The 17,525-nt window shown below is 41.2% G+C and overlaps 1 protein-coding gene across 1 annotated transcript in view; it reads left to right on the forward strand.

Moving 5' to 3' along the window:
• Positions 1–347: 347 nt before the first annotated feature.
• mob2a (MOB kinase activator 2a) overlaps positions 348–17,525 on the forward strand; it is a 63,497-nt gene continuing 46,319 nt past the window's right edge. Inside the window, exon 1 of the mRNA XM_061676718.1 lies at positions 348–569. Coding sequence (XP_061532702.1) covers positions 553–569 — 17 coding nt within the window. The 5' untranslated portion in view covers positions 348–552. The remainder of the gene's footprint in view (positions 570–17,525) is intronic.

A 17,525-nucleotide genomic window follows, 5' to 3' on the forward strand; every position in this document is an offset into this window, starting at 1 on the left:
CTCGGCTCGGCTCGCTCTGTGTTTACTTCCGGACATCGACGTGAGAGTGGCTCATCACAGGCAAGGAGCCGCGGCAGCCTCACTGGACCTTCAAGCTGTCAGATAACACAGCGGCACTCATACGAGCTTTCATGACAGTGGTAACCGGGTTCGGCCCAGCGGCATCCCGGCAGTCGAGCCTTCTTGCTTCATTCGTCGCACCGGTCCGGATCCCCTCCTCGCATCAAACCCGCTCTGCTCGCCGGCTCCAAGTTGCTCAATACTTCCAGGCTGCCTCGCCGAGGAGCTGCCTGTGAGAGTATCTCTTCAAGGAGCACAACGAGGACGGTCACTCGGAGCGTGAGTGCCGTTTTCTGTCTGGGCGGCCGGGGGGAAGGGGGTGGGGGTGGGAGTCAACTGACCCCCGGAGAGAGCGAGCGACGGGACTCGGCGGCGCAAGGCAAGCCGGGCAGCGAGACAGTCGGCCGGGTAAAGTAAGGGGGGGAGTCGCCTCCGACTCCTGGTGTTATCCCCTGCTAGCTAGCCTTAGCTACGCTAGCTCCACACAGCACCATGGACTGGTTAATGGGGTGAGTACACTCCGCTTCCTTTCATTTGACAGGTCACCTGCCCACTATTTTTTTTTTTTATTAGTGACACTTTGGGATTGTCGCCGCCTTAATTTGTCACAATTCCCGTATACTGTCGTGTTGAGTACTCCTACAGTTCGCCTTAAATGTATGATGTCGCTTAGCTTAGCTTAGCCTAGCCCGGTGAGGCTAGCTCGATAGTTAAGCTGGCAAGCGGGCTTCACCTGCAATGAGAAACCGATTTAACCAAGGAGCTACAGTTTTTATTTACGTGTCTTTGCAGCGTGTTGCCGTCTGCCCTAAAACGACAACACCCACATTAGGTCTTGTCTTCGTCGAGGACAGTCTGCGGCAAGGGTTGCGTATTTATAGCAATGACAGCAAAGCAAAGTGGCTAACATTAGCAGCGTCCTGCTAAGGCTGTTATGCACAGCTAAGTTTATAGCCCGAGTGCAAGGTGCTCCTTCTCAGGCTGCCAGTGGTTCTCAACTGTTGTCACCCTGGGACCCGAACACCACTCATGATACAAGTTAAAAACAAAGACTGTAGACAATATGTATTGTTAGAAAAATAGCCTTTTTTTAAACATAACTACACATGCTTACGTTTAAAGCGCCCTTCGACGCATTAACAACCTGAGGATGAACATAACAACTGTATGTCCAAAAATCAATAGAGTAAAATTTAAGTATCACAATGGGACAAAATAAAGCCACAAAATTCCACTTATACCTTTGCTGGGAATATACCGATTATCGGACGGTCTGATGATCCGCACCGATATTCAGTATTTTGACGGATATCGGCATCCGGCAGCCGATAATAGAGCAACGTAAAGCTTGGTAAACCTACGTGATTTAATGAAATAGTTCCCAGAACTAGAGTCATCCCCAAAAAATGTATACACACATCAGGGATAGGATAACTAGCATAAATATTTTAATACCACACGAGATTAATACAAGTTACCTTTGGCCTCAACTAATACAAGAGGTGCTCAAAGTGGTGACCATTTGCTTCCAGAAATGTATGTGTACGGGTAACTACTGCTTTGGAAACCAATTGATTGCTGCAGATGCATTTTCAAGTTCACGTCTAAGGGCTACCAGTGTGGTCGGTTTCCTGCAATACACAACATCATTTAGGCTCCCCCATAGGTAAAAGCACAGCTGCTAAATGTTACGGAACGTCCGTATTTTGTTACGGAAATCACTTAACGTTGACTCGTTACAGCCGTAACACTGATTGTTCCAGATATTGGGGGGTGGGTGGGAAGGAGTGCTCCTTAAGACAAGGGTGCACACCATTAAATATGTACCCTACCCTGGCAGGGTAAACGAGTTAGATAAATACTTATAAATATCCACAAACAGTCTTTCAGGGGAAATGACCTTTGAAAAGCATCAGGTATTAACAAATGTTTAAAGGCAAACATTTTTTCCTTGGTGAGAAATCTGTGCTCTCAAAAATAATTTGTTGTTTATTTATCGCTGCTGTTAATTTCAAAAGCTGTGCACCATTTCCTATTTGGGAAAAAAATACATACAACAGAACTCAGAAATTACGGAACGTCCCTATTTTGTTACAGAAATCACTGAACGTTGACTCGTTACGGCCATAACACTGATTGTTCCGGATAGTGGAAAAAAATAAAATAATCCAGCGTCTGACGTTACCAGCGCGTCCACATTGAACAGCTGCTTGGTGGACGCTATTTTATTATGCCCCCTGGCTGCCAAGCCGCGAAGGTGAAAGTTCTCTTTGCGTCCTGTGCATTGGAAGTCACTGATCATCGCCTCCATTGTAGCGAATAGGCTACACGTCTTCCAAAAGTGGCACGAAGGGACGACGAGGAGTGGATCGGCGAAGATGATGTCAAAGCCATTACAAGCAGTCGCAAAACATCAAAATAAGGGATTTGGTGAAACATTAACATTATTAATACATTTGTCATACAGGTCTGGCTGGAAACGCGTTTCGCAGAGAGTGGCCGACATTGAACAACAAAATAACAGGCCAATTAATACGTGTTAGAGATACAAATATAAAATAAAATAATACACATCCTCACAGGATGCCGCATCTGAACCGGAAATGAATCGTATCGTACAATCGTATCGTACGTCACTGCGTACGTCACTTCAGAATGTGGGAAGGTTAAAAGTATATTATTATTATAAATAATAAATATTTGTAAGATAAGATAGCCTTTATTAGTGCCACAATGGTGAAATAGGAAATATAAATATGTAATATATATAGGATGCAAGAGAAGATGTAATTACATTTCTTCTTCTTAGACGTACTTTCTCTACACGTACAAGTACATTGCACAAAATAGAAACCAAAACTATTGTCTATACATGAACTGTCCAAGTCAGTCGATCAGCAGTGTTATTTGTTTGTTTTGTTTGCACGCGCGCACACACACACTACAAAGCAGTCAGGGCAGGGCAGAGAGGAGTGGCGGACTGCTGTCTGGGCTGCTTTTACACCATGTGATGTTTTGGCTGAGAGATAAAATTCGCATGCAGCCACAATATGAGCTAGTTCACACTAGTGTCATTCTTATTCATGTCTTGTGCATTTTAGATATCACAAAAAAAAACAACATTATTTTTGTGGTAATAAAAGGTCAGTTGTACTCTTCTTACCAAGCTTAGCTGCTTGTTTTGGACGTTTGGGATTCTAATTCTTGCGTTGCAGCGACTTGTCTCAAGTTGTAAAAGGCAAAAAGTGATAAATGTATTTTGACACCCATTCACCTCCTTCAGTAACTCACTGAATTTTAGGGCTTGCCAGCGGGACAAATACAGTAGGTACGGAAAGTATTTAGACCCCCTTATATTTATCACTGTTTGTTATATTGCAGAAAATCAGCCCTTAAAGGAAAATTCAAATGTGCATGAAAGGACATTGTCAGCTGGTGTCGGTGCAATCATGTTGCAAAGATTTCCAATAGTACTCCCATAGAACAGAGCGCAGTTTGATGACTAAATGAACAAAAAGTTGAATTCATTGAGGTGTGTATTGTGTTTTTCTGCTCTGCAAGAGGTGCAGTGTTACTCATTTCTTCAGAGGAATGATGGCCGCATGAAGGTTTGTGTGTACGTGATGCGTACAATGAGGGTTTAGATCAGCGTTTTCCAACCTTTTTTGAGCAAAGGCACATATTTTACGTGAGGAAAAACAAAAATGTCACAAAAAGTGGATACACAGCTTAATTACCATCAATTGGAGAAGCATTTTAATTGTTTTGCTTGTCACTATACATTGTTGGCATAGAAAAACAAATTGATAAATTATTGTATTTATAAATGCAGATTTTTTGGACCAATGAAGCAAAAACTGGACAATTCCCACAGCACATCAGTTGATCTCTCATGCCATCCAAAGTACCACAGCACACTGGTTGGGAATCACTCGGTTAGATATTCTTCAGTAAGGTTTCTGGGTAATGTAGTCTTTAAACATTTATCAGCACAGCACAAATCTGTGTGAGCAACTTTTCTCTGTGATGAATATTAGCAAAACATCACATAGGAGTAGCCTCACTGATGACCACCTACAGTCCTTCCTGAGAATTGAAGACAAGATGCCAAGCAGCTAAAAAGCAGCTGACAAAATAGCATAAGAGCAAAGAAACTTGACATTTTTATTTTATTATTTAAATCTCGGCGGCGCGGTGTACGACTGGTTAGCAGATCTGCCTTACAGTTCTGAGGACCGGGGTTCAAATCCTTCCACATCCAAACACATGCATGGTAGGTTAATTGAGGACTCTAAATTGCCTGTAGGTGTGAATGTGAGCGTGAATGATTGTATGTGCCCTGCGATTGGCTGGCGACTAGTTCAGGGTGTACCCCGCCTCTCACCCGAAGATAGCTGGGATAGGCTCCAGCACGCCCGCAACCCTCGTGATGATAAACTGTACAGAAAATGGATGGATTATTTAAACTTTTCTTGAAATACAAAATGTTTCTTTGTTTTCTTTCTTTTATTTTGCCACACGCTCACGTTTCCTTTATTGGTATAAATTTGAGATATTTTATGCAAGTCATTTGAAGCTTTGTTATCTTTAGGATTCATTTGGGAATAATATTGTATATTGTCTGTTTCGGTTCATATTAATGTACAAACCGTTTAGTTTTAGTATGTTCAATAAATGTTTATCCTGTTGACCCCGCGACCTATAAGGTTTTGCTTTGAGTTTTGGCCCATTGTGCGATTGAGTTTGACACCCCTGGTCCAGTGGATGATCACTGTGAAAAATAATAAACACTGACGCAATTTCCTTCTCAAATTCCATATCTTGTGTGATGCTCAAACTTTCAAACAGTCATACTTACTGTCCAGTATGTTGGGAATTCATGTCATGTCGCGTGTCTGCTGATAAAGGCTGATGGCATATTTGAAGTGTTGACAGCTGGTTTCTGACTGCCTGTCGAAGACTTATGTTGTGTACTGACCCAAATACTTGCTCAATCCATTCAATTTGAGGAGGTTCACTTTCATTATACAGTGGAACCTTGACGGTCAAACACAATCTTGTTCGGGATGCTGATCATCCCAGTTTAGTAGGATTTAAAAAAATGGTCCCTTATACAATAATGTAAGTCTGTTGCATATTCAAACCATTGCCATAAAAAAAAAATCTTTAACTGTATATTTCCTACTGGTATTTTGACTATATTAACTGTGTCAAAACCTGTGGATAGGCCGGTTACAATAACAATATTTTTAAGATAATATAGTTCCCAAAAAATACCAAGATAAATGATATTGGTTTTTTTAAATGCCTCTGAAATCATGAAAAATTAGGCTGACCCATGTTATTTATTTAATTTATTGCTTTGTTATTGTTATTATTATTATTATTATTATTATTATTATTATTGTTAATGTAATTTCCTTTCTTGTTTCTCTATTAAATAGTTTTTCTTTAAATAGTTTTTCTTTACTCTGTGATATGATCTCGGTCTGCAATAAAGAATAAAGAGCTGCAAGACTAGCCTGGTTTACATGGAACCTTCTATTCCGAGTATAATCGGTTTTGAAGCCCAAACCAAATAAAAGTGGTCCATATAAAAACCGCAATACTAATAAACAGGGCGAATCTGAATGGAATTTCATTCGATTTCACAGGGGTGGACTATTCCTTTTGCCAAACTGTTGAGAAGTAAATTTTCGGCATTTGGTATAGAGCTGGGAAAAGCTGTGTGTGTGCATGCTTCGTCTTGACGTAAATACGTGGTGACGTCATCGTTTACACAGGGCGTAATATGCTGGGTTCCGACGGAGATCGGATGCAACAGAGATCTTGTTTTTAACTACTTCTAAGTTGTTTTCATCAAGCGTTTTTAAAAATAAACATACAACCCCAATTCCAATGAAGTTGGGACGTTGTGTTAAACAAATAAAAACAGAATACAATGATTTGCAAATCATGTTCAACCTATATTTAATTGAGTACACTACAAAGACAAGATATTTAATGTTCAAACTGATAAACTGGATTGTTTTTAGCAAATAATCATTAACTTAGAATTTTATAGCTGCAACACGTTCCAAAAAAGCTGGGTCAGGGTCATGTTTACCACCGTGTTACATCACCTTTTCTTTTAACAACATTCAATAAATGTTTGGGAACTGAGGACACTAATTGTTGAAGCTTTGTAGATGGAATTCTTTCCCATTCTTGCTTGATGTACAGCTTCAGCTGTTCAACAGTCCGGTGTCGCCGTTTTACGCTTCACAATGCGCCACATGTTTTCACATTTTGCGCCAGTCTCGTGCCCGCGCTCTTTTACTACGAAGCAACGCTGTTGTAACACATGCTTCTGTGTGGTTCGTCCGTTGAAGGCGAGCCCTGCACCTGTCAATCAAATATACGTTGACATTCGCTGTCGTCAACTACTGGCTGAATAACGTGTGCCACTGGGGTTATGCTGAATAAACAGTTAAGATTCCCCTGTTGTGTTAATTTGGGACTAATACACACAACGCGGAGCGAAGGAATTGTAATTATTTTTTATAAATATCGTTTGCCACAGTGGAGCGAGCTGTTTTGCTTCAACTTGTTAGCTCGCAGGCTAGCTTGTTAGCTTGCGAAAACAAAGGGTTCTATTTCCCTTAAGTGTTTCTACTGTGTGAAACCACGCACTGCATGTGGAGCAAGGCGGTGGAGTACTGGATGGAGCCAACACCAGCAAGAGTGTAACAGTCTGCTGGCGTTCCACAAGCACACTACCGGCTAATGACTCAGCTGTCCAACTCTGTCGGCTCACGGTGTGATTCGCACGCTGGCTCACCACAACAATGACAATTTATCGACTCTGGAAAAACTATTGTGTCCATTTTATTTATCGAACGAGAAGTCGATATTGTAATTATCGTGAGAGACCTACCTGTGGAGGTACTGTATGAAGGAAGAATGGACAAATAATAATGGCGGAAAGAAAGCTAGCATGGTAGATGTTTAGATCGGATTGGAGTATTTGATGAGGTATCTTAAGTAATATTGGAGGCATTAGCAGGTGCTGGAAGAAGGGGTGGAGCAGTTTACGAGAAAGCAGGAAGCTCCTGCGGGAATCGATTGGAGCTGGTAGCGACACTTCTCTAATGGTGGCAGGATAAAGAAATATGATGTTGAAGTTCATGATATGTGACAAATCTTTTCTGTGCAAGGGCAGCTCGGGGGTAGTGTGCTTTAATAATTTGTTTGCAAGTCAGACGCTACTCAGTGAGCATTATTTCTAAGCTGAAGGACCTTGTTTGTCTAGTTTCATACTTCACCAGGCAGATGCGCTACGCCTGTGTCTTTTCCTGCCTGGTGAAATGGGCAGGCTTTGACAGATGTTTAATTCCCTTGATTTTGAGTGATGGCTTGGTAATGCTGAACTAAGAGCGAGAGAGAATGGAAAGTGCAGCAGCTCAGTGGAGCGAGCTCCGGGCCACCCAGCCCTAACCAATCTCCGTCTGAATGAACCCTTACCTTGCTTTGCATCACCTGTGTCTTTATGGATGGTTTACTTAGTCAGGTTTGGCACTGGGTTATGAAAACTCTTTTAGCCAACGTGGCTAAACTGTACAAAAATCTCTTAGCCACACTTGTGTTTAGGTAGTAGCCTTTACACAGTCAGGATTTTTGGGACCGATGAGTGAGCAACAAAGGTTGGAGAACACTGATCTAATCATTACTCTCCTAAATCAAAGCTCAGGTTATTAAATCAGTGTCATATGATGCACATACACACAAGGATAAAATTGTTCGTACCCATCTGTTAATAAAAGAAAATAACTTGAATCTGCCAAAAGTAATACCAATGGAATTACCGGTATTTGAAAAAAACATACTCATGAAACAGGCCTGGACAACAATGATGGTACCCTTAACTTAATATTTTCTTGCACAACCTTTTGAGGCAATCACTGCAATCATGCAATTTTTGTAACTTTCAATTAGACTTCTGCACCTCTCAGCTTTTAGCCCACTCTTCATGAGAAAACTGCTCCAGTTGTCTCAGGTTTCCAGGGTGCTTTGTCCAGACTTCATGTTTCAGGATTTAGATCAGGGCTCATAGAAGTCTACTTCAGAATAGTCCACTGTTTAGCCATTCATGGGTGTTTTTATCTGTGTATTTCTGGGTCATTATCCTGTTGCAAGACCCATGACTTGTGACTGAGACACTGGGCAGCACATTTCTCTCTAGAATACATTGATAGTCTTGAGATTTCATTGTACCCTGCCCAAATTTGGAGTCACTGACCAACACATGAACACACGTGTTCAGGGTTAAACCATAAACAAAAAATGTCTCTTCATATATTCCCACATTACAATGACTCCTGATTTTTGGGGCATGCTTCCCATATCTATCATCATTTTTGTCTCCGCTCCAACTAAAGGTCGTGAAATTGAACGCTGTAATTTAATGGCTACTTTTAACAGATGTATTGGCGCAAGACAGAGAGATGGTGATGCTGATAAGGTGGAAACGAAAAAAATTAGAATGGAGGTGAAGAGTGTATGAGGCAAATGATAGTCCAGCTCAGGCAATAGGTGAGATATGGAGATAGATGAGGAAGCGCCAGCATAGGTCAAAGAGTTACCGGTAGATTGGAAACAGCAGAGGTCTGCAATAGAGGACATGGGGAGATTTAACTGCAGGGGCCCCGGCTGCCAGAAACACAGACAAATGAGCCATATGCCAGCCAGGAAAAAAAAAAAAAACTGACCTTGCTGGACATACTGTATATGTAAAAATGAGCTAAAAATAAGATTTTAGGATTTTTGTACATCTAAAAAAGATTTTTGATCACTCTTTCCACATAGCCATGGCTATCCTTTGACAACTAGGCCTCGGCTGAGCTGCTGGATGTGTGCATAGCCAGCAGGCTGTTAGCACTGTTTATAAGCTCACGATAGATTTGCCCTTGGTGGCTGGAGCTAGGCCGCAAGGCTGGTCTGAAGTGTAATTGGATTAGAGATCTCTGTGGTGCATCAGGGCAGGCGAGTCCAAGGCACACATACTCGTGCTCACACACTTCAAGAGTGCTCGGGCCTCAGAAAGTTCATTGCAATTCTTGAGGCTGTACACATTGACCCCCCTCCCTCCCCACACACTTAATTTCTGGTATGCTTACTTAATTTGTAATCATTATTGCCTCCCCCTTTCCTTTGGCTGTTAAGTACTTCTTTCAGCATTCGTGTTGAAGTGAACATGTTGGCGGTTGTATGCATGTTTATAATTACCCCACATACCCACTCTAAATGGGATTACAGGGAGTTTGAGCAAAATGAATGGCATTAAAAAAGTGAGAGAAAATGTACGACTGCAGTTAATGATCTAAATCGTCCTACTGAAGGCGTTCTGCTGAGAAGGGAGTGAATGAGCTACTCTTGACCTGTTTCCTATTGTGCACTTCCTGTTTAGCAGCATTGCACAGGAAGTAGAAGGTCCTTAAGTTTTTTTTGCGGGGTCCTGATTGCATGATTTTGTCCTTCCTTGCAGCTATTTGTCTGCTAAGAAACTTAGCAAATTAGCTATGGTTTGTGTCAGTTTTAAAAAGATATCACATGAGACCAAGCTTCATACAGCTTAATACCTTGAATGCATTTTGGGAGTATTATGGCGAGCACTGTTGGGTAGCACACAGAAGCTCCCCATTATGGATCTGACCTTTCCATACGGTCAGCGCATGACCTAAGCTTCCTGTCGCCATCACACGAAGGGAGAAAGTTGTGGCACTGTACTTTTGTTAGCCTACTAATATTTACCACCTAAGATCTTGAATATTGTTTGTCAACTAAAAAGTGTGAATTTGATAAAATTCTCCTTTTTCCTGAGCTATATTGTCCTTGAAACCCTTTAGGACTATCTAACAAGTGATTCATCGCAACACTTTTTTTTCTGATAAGAACATTAATCAACATTTAAAATTGTTTACCATTTCAACTGCTTTTACACTCCTATCTAGGTGATGTCACTCCTGTGACTCATTTTTTTTAGTTTATAAAATAACAAATACTGAAGCCACAATTTATTAAAGATTATGATTATAGAATAATAATTATGTCATGCAATTTAACAGTATACAGAATTATTTATATCCTATTAAATAATGTACTGCAGTAACTGTCCTGCAATAATGTTGTTAAACATTTTTTAAATTGGGGACTTTCAGACAGATTTTGACAAATTGTTCTGGAAGTGAATTTCTATAGATTGGCAGCTCTGTGTTCTATTGTTCAGACCGTGGCTGAGATTGCCAAACCTTAACCTAGCCCAAATACCAAACCTATGTTAAAATTTATCACAATGTCTCGTGGACATCAGTTTTACACTTAGCCTGGGATGTACAAAGGGATATGGAGGAGGAACACTGACATGTTTTAAGGATGTTTGACTTGTTCGGAAGGCAGCGAGACTGAGAAGGTCAGCTGGTTTCCGCTGCTGGGATTGGGTGACTGTATGGGACTTGCTGACTCGGCTTCTCAGCTGTGAGGGAAAGAAGCTTAAAGCTGGACTTGACTCCACACAAAAACATACAACGAAGTATTTAACCCCCATAAAGCCTCTGATATCCCCTTAAGGAAGTGTGTGTGTGTGCGTGCGTGCGTGCGTGCGTGTTGTGTGTGTGTGTGAACAAAGATAAATCTAACACTGTAAGTTTACATGGACGTACACTGGGGAGTATCATCTGTTTGCATGTTGCGATTATATGCAAATAATCAGAAATTTATATTAATGAATTTATATGGTGCACTCTCCACACCTTGACCCAAATAATGCTTTCCAGGGTTTAAAAAAATGTCAGAAAACAGCAGAGGATGCAGTAGAGCTGTGTGATTATATGATCGAGATCAAAGATCGGGATACATTTCCCGTCAATCTCTTATCAGTTGTATGCTTATTTTCTTGCTCTAACGCGGCGGGAATTTGCGTGACACCAGCCAATCAGAGTCGTCGTTTTCCTGCTCCACTTCCAGTTGCCAATTGTGGGAGTAAACAGAAACTGCGACTCCTCGGCTGGCCCGGTCCATAGCGAAATCCAGGTCCAACTCAGCCGTCATCACACGGGGCATGTGTCTATTTAAATGACTTGTTCATTTACTGTAAATACTTGTGTACTGTATACTGAGTATCTTCAAAAATATTTTCTAGTCAGGTCATCTATTCTAATCAGTCAGGTCAAACCAACATGACAGCATGACAGAAATAATGGGTGCTAATATACTGTAATTAAATTACTTCACACACTGAAACTTTAGAGCAGGTGTGTCAAACTAATTTTTGTGGTGGGCCGCATCATAGGTATGGTTTACCTCGGAGGGCCGTTATGACTGAACTAGGGATGAGCGAGTACCGATACCGGGTGTCGGCATCGTGCAGATACCGGGTGTCGGCATCATTTCAAGGTAGAGGGTACTTGCGAAGGCTGCTGATACCAGCCACGGATACTTAAGACAAAAAAAAAAAGAAATCTGACATAAAGTCCTACTCGGCAATAGTTGGCACAACACTGCGACCTTTGACACATCGGTGAATTATTATGTGGGTCAGAAAGAAAGATCTTTGTTCACAATTATCTGTCATTGTGTGAATTGAAATTTTATATATCAAAAGTACTAGTCGTTTTGGTATCAGTGAATACTTGTACTGGTATCAGTCCGAAAACAAGTGATATTGAACATCCTTAGTATGAACCCATACAAATGTATGATCCCCAAATATTATTGCATAGTCGCAACAAATTAACAGATAACTAGTTTTGAAATCAGAAGTCAGTAAAAAAATATTTTATACATTTTCAGTCATACTTTTTCAATTTATTTTTAAGAGGGATTTGGTGAAAAAAAAAATGCTTGCAATATCTCAATCTGCAGTTTTGGTATTTTAGCAAGAGATGAAGTCGACGCAAATGATTTGCTTTCGCAGGAAATGATGCGGCGGGCCGGATCTGGCCCCCGGGCCATGAGTTTGACACCTGTGCTTTAGAGCATGATTCGACAACGCCGGCATGTTTGCGTACAACCGTTAGTGCTCGCATTCACTTGCTAGGCTACATAACATTTTGTTGGCTGCTTGCCAGGCGTATCATATTAAAAGTATGTGAACATACCTCAAGCAATCCTTGAATGAAAGTCCTCTCCCGATCACCAGTGACCACCACCACACGTTTTTCCCCATTTTTTTCTTATAATACACACGGCGCGATCCATTATTGTCGTCATTCCCATGGTAGCGAGTGTATCCGGTCACGTTAGAGTTGACAAGATAAAGCCCAGTGATCGTAAAAGACTGAAAGACTACATTTGTCTTGTACTCTGATCCAGACATTTCATGTTGTCTGTCTCAGACGTGACAAGGCTAAAAATAAACAAGCTTTTGGATTCAAATATATTGTACACGATGGCGACGCAGAGTAAAGTAGTCTTTTGCGGAGCCGATCAATGACGTCATTGTTCGGATCGGCGAATTATGACATTAAAGCCGATCAGCGTAAAATGCTAATTATCTGCTCTTACCAATCAAGCCGATCAGATCGGTTTAAAGTGTAATATTGACTGTAGGAGTGCTGTCACGCAAAGGTGTGAATAACATTTTGAACTAATCTCTAGCTTCTGTATTTTTCCGTACAGGTGCTTTAAAACTGGCTTTAAAAGTTTTGAAAATATATAAACAATTGTGATAATAATCGAGATCAAACAATATAAAAAAAATCGTGATTTAAAAAAAATATATATTTATATATATATATATATATACACACACACACACACACACACACACACACACACACACACACATATACATTTAATTCCTTTTTTTTTACCAGATCACCCAGCCTTAGGATGCACCTAATTTAGGCCCAGCTGGTATGCTGCCTAAACAGGCAGCAGAGGAGACGGAAAGGAAAGGCACATTACATCGTAATTCCATTTTCTGGTATTGTTGCTAATAGAGAGCAAAGTTTGTTGCAGAACCATTTGGAATCAGAAAATAACCTTATACGTGTGTAACTATTATAATACTTTGTGTACCTACAACACAAACTGGTGGAAAGCGAATGGCCGGTGCAGTCAATATCTCTGCAGCCACATCAACTTCAGCACACCGAAGCTTGTGTTTTACGTCTCATGATTCTACTGCAATTACATATTATAAAAAGAGTAAACACTGAGTTGACACGTTAGGTGTAGGGTTTGCACATTTCAGTGGATGTGAGCATGCCATGCTGGGCAGGCTCTACACACTGGGGAGTGTTCTGCTGATTTATTATCGTCTGTGAGCTGGCTAAATGAGGCCAAGTGAGATGGAAGAGATTAGCTTACATAAAGAGCGCTGGAGAGAGAAGTTCTCGGAAGGGACCAATGGCTCTTGACCTCCGACTATCCTCTGCTAAACTACCATTTCGTTCATCCGGGGCCTTCTCTCTGTGTCTGGGCATCACTCAATGAACACCACTAGTTCTGTTGTGTTCAGCAGTTAAAAGGATGTTGCACTTCCAGTTCGGTGACTTCCGACAGATATCTGGATAGGTTATGTAGTGGCAGCTAAGAAATACAACTGTTCTTATTTTGTCTGTTCAGGTGCATCTTTTGGACTTTCCCCAATTGTGCTAAAAGTATGTTCTCACCAAATTGTTGTCTCAGTTTCCTTCACAGCCTTCCTGTTAATACTGGTGTCAAGAAGTAGGAGGACATACACAAAGTAAAGAAAACCTTCCGTGCTAACTCTCTGGTGCTTTGGATTGCATGTTTTAGTTTTCCCCCACCTCTTTTGTCAGCATGAGGGCGCAAACAAGTGAGCGACAGTCTCCACATTCGTCAAATGTCGGCAGGTAACAGCAGGTCAGAGGTTTGGTCCGCTCTACTGAGTTCATGTGCGTCTCTGAGCTCGACTCGCGATGGGAAGCAAATCTGCAGAGCACAAATAACTGGATTTGTGTAATAAATACAAACCGACTTCTGTTTTCAGCTAGGTTTAGGTTCATGCGCCCTGTGGTACACATCAATGTTGGAGGTTGGAAAGTTGAATGCATCGTAGATTACAGACCTGCCTTCTTTCCCTTTCATGCTCTACTTGAGATTGTTAGTTTGTCATCTGTCTGCAAGCAGCTAATGCTTTTGTTCTGGGTGTATTCTTCATGTACACCTGCATCCTCTTGTTTGCATATGACCTCATGTTTGACTATGTGTGCACCCACTCGCTCATCGGCCCGCACTGTAACAAACACTCTTCCCTCCTCATTGTTCGCAGGAAGTCTTTGTCACTCACTGAAGCCAAATGCAAGCACAGGAAGTGCTGCCTTCCCTCGACAACCGTCTGTCACTGAGCTGGCTTTATCAGAATGCAGCAGCGTGAGCTTTTGGCTCATACCACAAGCGTCTTGGTCTGTTGCTTGCTGTGCTTGTAGATCTCTGTGGGAGCCATGTTGTCACTGAAGCTTGACTTGTGCAGCTCTGTTGGCTGCTGTTCTGTTCCCTATCTCTAAAAACAACTATGCTGGGGTTAGGCTGCCAGCGTGGGCTTTGTTATGATGTGCTTTTTACAGAAATTAAAAACAAGTAGCTCAAAACATCTTCAGTTTAAACGAGACTTTAACACACTTGCATTCTTGCACTGGTTCTTAATATTGCTCAAAGCAAGTGAATTGCATTTTTTTTACTATACACAAACCTTACTGAAGCTCCACTTGTGGAGTTGTCTGTGTGGGTTGCTTCATTATTAGCTGAAATTGAGGAGCGCTGGGGTGAATGTTGTGTAAAGGTCACTGATTCTTCACAGCTCTGCATTGCACCGAGGCTTGAATGTGTACTCACACGTAACTGTTGCATAACCACTAGTGTTAGCAATCCAGAAATGTGTACGCTTGTGCATCCATGTGTCAGTATTCATGGGAGTCAGGAAGTTTTTTTTCAATGAAATCATCTACAAAATCATAAGCCAGGATGTCCTGCATTGGCTCATTGCATGTTTTTTTTTTTTTTTTTTTTTGTATTCATACAAACCTGTCTCAAAATATGAAGTACCTTCAATTAAGTTCAATCCGTCAGTGCCTATTTTTGCATCATTTTAGAATTTAAGGTTATCCACATCTACAGTTTATAGAAGAGGAACCAGCTTGTACAGTACTGCAACTGAGTTGTGAACGACATGAATAGTAATCTCAACAGTGGTACCCCTTCAGTTTAATAATGTTACTCCCAAATTTCTTTTTGCTTGATAATCCAAAAAATGCGCAGCCCTTGGATATAAGCCTCTCGAAACAGAAGTGAGTTTGTCATTGAAATGCCCTTAAGTCGTGTGTTTTTAGGTTTATAGTCAGTGATAATAGCTTAAAAAAAAGTATCTTCTCCTACAATACATTTGTACCTGTTATCATGTTTAATGCTCAAAATTCATATGACACAAGCACAGGATAAGCTTATCAACATAAACATAATGCAGTGCACATACCACAAGAGGCGCCCGATATCTCAATTTCGCTTTACTTTAATGGAATACTGTACAGTAGACTGATACTAACCTGGCAGCCATTGTAGGTAACCGTCATGGTTTGATTAATATGAGTGCTGTTGTTGTTTGAGACTCTAATACACAGTATGTACAGTGGGTACGGAAAGTATTCAGACCCCCTTAAAGTTTTCACTCTTTGTTATATTGCAGCCATTTGCTAATAATCATTTAAGTTCATTTTTTTCCTAATTAATGTACACACAGCACCCCATATTGACAGAAAAAAACAATTGTTGTTTTTTCCAGATTTATTAAAAAAGAAAAACTGCAATATCACATAGCCATAAGTATTCAGACCCTTTGCTGTGACACTCATATGTTTAACTCTGGTGCTGTCCGTTTCTTCTGATCATCCTTGAGATGGTTCTTGAATGGCCCAGCCAGAGCCCTGACTTAAACCCAATTGAGAATCTCTGGAGAGACCTGAAAATGGCTGCCCACCAACATTCACCATCCAACCTGACAGAACTGGAAAGGATTTATAAGTAGGAATGGCAGAGGATCCCAAAATCCAGGTGTGAAAAAAAATTAATGTTGCATCAGTCCCAAAAGGACTCATGGGGGTATTAGCTCAAAAGGGTGCTTCTACTAAATACTGAGCAAAGGGTCTGAATACTTACGGCTGTGTGATATTTCAGTTTTTCTTTTTTAATAAATCTGCAAAAATGTCAACAATTCCGGTTTTTTTCTGTCAATATGGGGTGCTGTGTGTACATTAATAAGGAAAAAATAAACTTAAATTATTTTAGCAAATGGCTCCAATATAACAAAGAGTGAAAAATTTAAGGGGGTCTGAATACTTTCCGTACCCACTGTATGTGTTCTGTCTTTACTCTGTTAAAGTAAATCAGCAATAAAAGGAATCTAGTCTCTTGAGGAAGCGCACTAGATACCAGCTTGAAAGAATAGATGGAGGAGGAATGTAGAGACAATGAACCAGTGAGCATGAAATTAGATTGTTGTTGCATAATGATGCCTCGCAGGCTGGACGTAGGCTCTTTCCGGTCATGGCTCACATGACCGTATCAAGAGGCTGCAGTATTGACCTGGTGGTCCCAGTCCACAAGCGGCTAGAGAGAGAAACTATAATCAATAGTACTCATTCTCTTTTTATTTTATAGCTTCTCAAGAGCATTGTAATCGGAAATGTATGAAATATCACGCACATTAATTTTATTTCCTCTCACATCTCGTGTAATTCCTATTGTATTTGTTTTTCCTTCATACATTGTGCATTGTCCCTTTTCAACACTAGACGGCACTCAAATCCCTCTGTCCCCGTCCCCTTCTCTCCCTCTCTCTCTCTCTCTCTCTCTCTCTCTCTCCCGCCCTCTCTCACCCCTCCCCCTCCCCCTCCATCCTTCTCTCTCGCTAGCTGCTAGCACGCTAAGTTTTTACACAAGTGCAATGACTGACAAAGATGAGCTACAGTGACTTTAAAGTATTTTCTTCCTTGAACAGTTGGGTTAAGAGACGTGTGATAAAGGGATAGAGTAGTGCTTTTTAAAATTGTAGTAATTGTACCGCCTTCATATTGTAATAGAAATGATAATGAGTCAGAAAACTGGTGCCTGTACAGCACTGTCGTATCCAACAACAAGTATTTAGGATAAGGCAATAATTGCTGATGTTTCCTTTCTCATTTTTACCTGCTAAGCAACCGAAGGTGATGTGTCGGGCTACAGGCAAATATACACCTTTTTGGTTTATTTGTATTTTTTTTGCTGATGATGTGGTTCTGCTGAGCTCCAACTCTCACTGGAGCAGTTCGCAGCCGACTGTGAAGCGGCTGGGATGAGAATCAGCACCTCCAAATCTGAGACCGTGGTCCTCAGTCGGAAAAGGGTGGCGTGCCCTCTCCAGGTCGGGGATGAGATCCTGCCCCGAGTGGAGGAGTTCAAGTATCTTGGGGTCTTGTTCACGAGTGAGG

The sequence above is a fragment of the Phycodurus eques genome, chromosome 5, assembly GCF_024500275.1.
Source record: "Phycodurus eques isolate BA_2022a chromosome 5, UOR_Pequ_1.1, whole genome shotgun sequence".
Lineage (NCBI taxonomy): Eukaryota > Metazoa > Chordata > Actinopteri > Syngnathiformes > Syngnathidae > Phycodurus > Phycodurus eques.